General features: G+C 43.9%; 1 protein-coding gene across 1 annotated transcript in view; it reads left to right on the forward strand.

Annotated features, from left to right (window-relative positions):
• The window catches only part of ANO2 (anoctamin 2), a gene marked incomplete at its 5' end in the record, with an annotated part of 414,765 nt that overhangs the window by 315,763 nt on the left and 92,613 nt on the right, over nt 1-6,389 (forward strand). Inside the window, one exon of the mRNA XM_013008512.1 lies at nt 2,359-2,433. Within this exon, the coding sequence (XP_012863966.1) occupies nt 2,359-2,433 (75 nt within the window). The remainder of the gene's footprint in view (nt 1-2,358; nt 2,434-6,389) is intronic.

Raw genomic sequence — 6,389 nt, forward strand, 5'->3', positions numbered from 1 at the left:
AAACAAGTGGCCACTATTTTTTACTTTCCTCCTGTCACACTATCATGTTCGTCCTTCATTCAACTCTCAGAACTTTCTCCCAGCTACATTGTACTTGATCAACCCCACCAAGCATTCTATTCCCTCCTTACCCTCAATTTTAGATCTCTTACTGTTCCCTTGTCCCTTGATTTGTTGGCTCAACCCACCCTTTCACCTACCTCCTTGTCTCCCATGTCCCTGCAGAGCCATTGGCCCTGTTATTTTCTCCTTGAGATTGGTTATCCTGCCTATCTTATATGGATAGACAGGAGAAAAAAGAAGAAAGAAGAAACAAACCAAAACCCTGTAAATAGTTCCAGGTCTGTCTGTTCACCCTTCGGACTGTTCTCTAATCCGATCTGATGAAGTGCCATGCCCTGCCCACCGATTCCAAACTCTATGTTTGGGGTTCCTCAGGAGCGTCATTGCTCTGCTCCCCTTGCAGCTCTGTTGCACTCCCCTCGTGTTTCGCTCTGGGGTGTGTGTGTGTGTGTGTGTGTGTGTGTAGGGGATAGGGGGGTGGTGTCAGACGGGGCACAATTCCTGCACTGTGTCTCCAGTGCTGTTTTCTTTAGCACTGTGGGTCAGTGAGGGGGTGTTTTGTTTCAGAGTGGGTCCAGCCCCATGGTCCTCTCTGCATTGGCTGCTCTAAGCAGGAATGTCATTCTCAAGGCTTGTGAGCTAGGATGTGGTTCTCTCTCTCTACCTCTTAGTGATCTCCCGTGTGGTCTGGGCAGACCCGCCACTCTCCCCAGACTGTACCTTCAGTGCTGTCCTCTCTAGTGTATTTTTCTTGGGAGGTGCTCGCCTTAGCTGGGACTGGGGTTGGCCCCTCAGACCTCTCTGTTAGTTTGCTGCTTTGTGCTGGCATGTGCCCTCAAGGTTTGGCACCCCAGATTGAGGTCTGGTACCTTTCTTGCTTTCATGTGGAGACATGAACAATACCCTCCCTGTGTGTGGATTAGTACCCTGTCACCCCACTATCCACGTCTCCTGTCCCCAACCCTTTTCCCCCCTCCTTTTCAGTTGGCTGTTGGCTGCCTGGGTTGGGTCTGACCCCTGCCAGGGTGCTTGGACCTTGCCCCAGGAATTTATGCATTTGGTGACTTTTTCCCTCTGCCCCTTGTGCTTTTTAAGCTTACCTCAGTGGACTCATGTTGTACTTGCCCTTTTGTGCTTGGCTTACTTCGCTGAGCATAATTTCCTCCAACTCTTCCCATGTATCGATGTGCTTCATGGCTCATCGCTGCATTTTAAGGGATGCATCGTACTCCATCGTATGTATATATACCAGAGTTTTTAATCCATTCTTTGGTTGATGGAAATTTAGGCTGTTTCCAATTCTTTGCAATTGTGAGCTCCACTGTGATGAACATTTGAGTCCAGATGTGTTATCGTGTTCTGTTTCTTACTTCTTCTGGGTATATGTCCAGGAGGGGGATTGCTAGGGCATATGGTAACCGATTTCCATTTGCTTAGGATCCTAATTTTATAGAACTTTAACTCAGAGAAATCAAGTGCCGGGACTGGAAGTATAAGGTGATTTATCAGCAGAAAGCTTTATTATGGTGCTTGATGGAGGGCCCTGCAAAAAGATTGTGTTCAAGGAAGTGTAGGGCCAATGATTTGGTTGTCTTGGGGTGAGCTGCCTGGGTGGGTTGGACCTAGTCTGGGGGGAGAAAAGGTAGTGGTCTCCACCAGACAGACTGAAGGGCATCACTGTCATGTGTACCCTGAACTGTCTGCTTTTGTGACCAAAGAAGAAAAGAATCACTTTGGAGAAAAAAAGGTTAATACCACAGAAGGGTTCTAGTTGCACAACAAATTGGATCTAAGGCCAGTCGTTCACAGCATATTTAGAGGCTGGTCTAGTTCTAGGACTTTGCCCTGTGATTGGCTGCATTTGTCATTCACCTGCTGCTTTAATATCGTCACATCTTTCTCCTGAAACCAAAAGAAACAAACAAACCTACCCATGCAGTAGCCGGGACAGATGGAACGTCTGTGCCCATGTTACAGGTAACACACTAGTGGCTCAGTGAGGTTCAGGGTTAGATGCGTCTAGGTTTCCACAGCTAAGTGGCTGAATTAGAACTTCAGCTCAGCCTGTGTAGCATCAGACTACATCCCCCTTTCATGCTGTTGCTCCAGGCCCTGCCAGCTCACCCGGCAGTCACAGAATTACGAGATCTGGGGCTGATACGGAGGTTCTGGGATCAGAGACCCGAACAGTATCTGTATAGAGTGACAAATGGTCAACATTGTGCAACACCAAGAGTGAAAATATATCTGCTACTCACACCTTCTCATCGTCTCTATTTCCTTGTTTCTCCCCAGGATGATGACGATAAGCTGAGCTGGAAAGACCGTTTCCCAGGCTACTTGATGAACTTTGCTTCCATCTTGTTCATGGTAATTTCCTTGAGGGGCCACCTGCCTTTGACCGTATGCTTATAGATGCTGTCCTCGCTCTCCTCCCTTAGAGTCCAAGGATTCAGTATTGTCTTGTTGAAAGACCGGGCAGTCTCAGCCTGGTCCTGGACAAGCTGAGGAAGCATGTGTGGTTGATCCTTAAATGTGAGCAAAAAAGTAGGAGCAGGGCATTCTTGGGAGCCAGGAGGCAGTGAGCGCACAGCAGTGAGTCAAGTGAGGAGGTAGTGGGTTATATGGAAGTCAGAGGACAACATTTGCACCACTGAGACATCTTAGCGGCCCTCTTCATGGGAAGACTCCTAGTCTTCAAGATCAGAAGTTCTGTTTTAGAGGGAAAACTGTGTTCTTACAGTCTGATTAGTTGAGGGCTTGCTTCTTTTAGAATGTGGGGTCAAATCATCATTATTTCCTCAACTTGCTGGCCAGAAGGAGTCCCTGATGTGGTTGTCATGGACTTGGTTCTGATTCATAGGGACCCTCTGTACAAGGGAAGGAAACACTGGCCAGCCCTGCGTCCTCCTGACAGTGGTTGGCATGTTGGAGCCCCTCGTGATGGCCACCGTGCCAGTCCCTCTTGTTGAGGGCGTCTTCTGGCACTCGATCTGACAGTGTCCTGCTACTGTTCATGGGTCTTCCGGTGTCCGACAGACATGAGCTCAGAAATGAGCAGCTGAGCTGAACCCTTATTCTTAGCCTGTTCTGAGTCTGGAAGCTCTGCTGAAACCCGTTCACACTGGGCAACCTTGCCGCTATTTGAGTGACAGCAACCACAAGCCACCACCACAGGGCGGACAAGTGGTGAGAGTGGGAAGGGCTGTCACTGCTGACTTATGATGATCCCCTGTGATAGAGTAGAACTGCCCCAGAGGGTTCTGGGAGGGGTTCAAACCTTTCTGTTAGCAGCCTACCACTTAATTATTTGTGCCGTTCAGGCTACTTGGAAGAGGTCTCTAATGGTGAAAATGGTTTGACCTAGACTGATAACAGGAAAATTGGGAGTTCAGACCCCCTCAGGGGTACCATGGAAGAAAGGCCTAGTGATCTACTCCCATAAAGATTACAGCCAAGTCCACCCTGGGGAGCAGTTGTCCTTTAACACGTTGGGCCACCAGGAGTTAGAATTGACTGAAGGACAACCAAACCCAACAACAAAGTTATGGTTGGTTTTGTTGTCACCGTGACCACGGAGGATGGAGATAGAGTCCTTTTAGAAATTTAAAGCTGGAGGAAGTTTAAAGAAAACAATACAATAACTCCACCCACCCCAAATCTCAAAATCCAAACTGACCGCCACAGACTTGATTCCGACTCACAGTAAGCTATATGTCAGAGTAGAACTGCCTCTGTGGGTCAATTGGCACATAGACTCATCTTCCTGCTAAGGATCAACTGGTGGCTTCGAACTGCTGACCTTGTAGTTAGTAGTCCATTATGTAACCTACCACACAACCAGGGCTCCTTTAGATAGTACCTAATTTAACTGCTCCTGCTGTGGATGAATTGCAGAACGGATGAGCACCTTGCCACAACTTGGAAGTCTAACTATGCTGTCTTAGTGTTTAACAGATGCAAGGCATGGAGACTGTATTCAGCAATACATGGTGACTTGCAGTGTGGTGCGCTAGAATGATACATAGCTTCATTTGGAATTAGCATTTCAAAGTCTCCCACATGTGTATATTGTTGCACAGAGTAGCAGTGGAGAAGTTAATTAATTTACTCAAGCAATATTTAGTGAGTGCCAATTGTGTGTGTGTGTGTGAGAGAGAGAGAGAGAGAGAGAGAGAGACAATTCTTAGGAATGAGGGTTCTCGCTGAAAACAAAACAAAATAATCTCTTTCCTCAAGGCATTTACAAATAATGAAATCAACTCATAAAACAGACCTCTATCTCCAGTAGCGATATGTTATGGTATTTGGACCATCACATCTTACTGAAAATAACAACAACAACAACAAATTAGGTAAATATATTGTTTTACAATGTTCTTAGACTTGAAAAACTGACAAAATAAGAAGAGATTCTAGCCAAAAATCTAATGTAAAGTGGGAACCTAGGAAACATATTGGAGTGCGAATGTTGCTTTCACCCAGGGATGTGTTTCGGAGGTAACTTAGACCTTAGTACTGGTGGTTTTAGGATAACCAGGAAGATAGAAGTAAGAGATTAGTGCTGGTTCTTGGTGAGGATTCTAACAAGAAGTCCTAGATAAATTAAATTGTAGCTCCAAAGGTTTATACTCTCCGAATGAAGATGAAATACACATTCACCCCCTTTCCACTTAAAGGACTCTTTGGGTTCTCTGGAGAAGCACAACCAGTGAGATTAGCAGGTAGCCAGGTGGAGGGATCGATGGATGGATGATGGATAGATAGATGGGGATTGTCTTCAAGGAATTAGCTTTGTGATTGTGGATATGTTTAGCAACAAATTCAGGGTCACTTTGGGTTGGAATAAATTTGACGGCAGTGAGTGTAGCAACAACTGTACACAGCGGAAGAGAACCTGTGAACTAAAATGAAGGTTAAAATAAAATATTAATAATGCAGCACAAAGAGGCAAAAGATAGAAACTCTTAAAGAGAGGTTATGAGATCTTTAAATAGTGATAAGACTCAATATATGTTGGCTGTAGTATTGAAAAAGACTAGGTAGTGAATGAGATATAATGATATCACTTCCTAATGTGCTACAGAGTACCAAACCACAGATTGAAGAATACTAAGAAGCTCAGGCAGAAGAAAAATAAAAGACATTTCTATCTCATTTCATTAGAGTGAACTTAGACTCACTGCCATCGAGTCAGTTCTGACTCACGGCCACCCTATATGACAGGGTAGAACTACCTCTGTGGGTCTCCAAGACTGTCACTCTTTGTAGGTGGAGAAAGCCTTGTCCTCCTCCTAAGGACCCGTGGTCTAGCAGCCCAACATGTGACCACTGCACTACCAGGGCTCCTGATAGTAAAGTTATAGAATATAAAAAATGCAAAAGGAACCTCAAAAGTAAAAAGATGACCTTCAATGGAGACTGTTGATTTCTCATAGTACATTGGAAACCAGACTAGAGTAAAATGTCGTTTTTATGTGATAAAAAGAAAACAATTGCTAACTCAGACTTTTGCATCCAAGAAAAAGATCATTTACAAATGAAAAAAAGAATAAAGGTATATACATATTAAACAAAAGCAGAACAGAAAAGTTTGCCACCAATTGAAACTGCCATTTAAGGAAATGATAATAATGTTCTTTAGAAGAGATCCCACATGGAAAGACATAGATTTAGGAGTCCTGGTAGTGTAGTGGGTTATGAGCTGAGCTATTAATCGTGAGGTCAGCGGTTCAAAACCTACAGAAGCTCCTTGAAGACAGATGAGGCTTTCTTCTCTGTCATACAGAATTTGAGTGTATTAAAAGTAACTTTATATTCATAGACATACATGAAGATTGTGAGAAGGAAAATAATGATGAATGGGAGAATATATTTGCAACACCCACAACTAACAAAGGATTAGTATAAGTAAATATAAAGAATCTCTACAAATCAATGGAAATTCAAAGGCAAGCAAACAAAAAATGGGGCAAAACACTTGACCAGGAAGGCACTTCTCAAAAGAGGAAATACAAATGGCCAATAAACTTTTGGAGGAGAACTCAAGCTCACTAGTAATTAAGAAGGCATTATGTAAACCACAAAGAAATATCATTATACACTCAATAGCTACACTATAAAAATGTGTCAATACCAAGTATTGGCAAAGATATAGATTTAAAAAATGCTTAGTTACCAATGGTGAGGGTATAAATTAGAAAAAACACAAAACCAAAACTGGTGCACACCAGCTTGTGTGATCACAAGGTGCCAAAGGGATCAGTTATCAGGCATCAAAGAACAAAAAATCATATCATATCACTGTGTGCTCACCTTCCTGATAC

This window comes from Echinops telfairi, unplaced genomic scaffold, assembly GCF_000313985.2.
Source record: "Echinops telfairi isolate 266 unplaced genomic scaffold, ASM31398v2 ScPeMD7_7356;HRSCAF=8355, whole genome shotgun sequence".
NCBI lineage: Eukaryota > Metazoa > Chordata > Mammalia > Afrosoricida > Tenrecidae > Echinops > Echinops telfairi.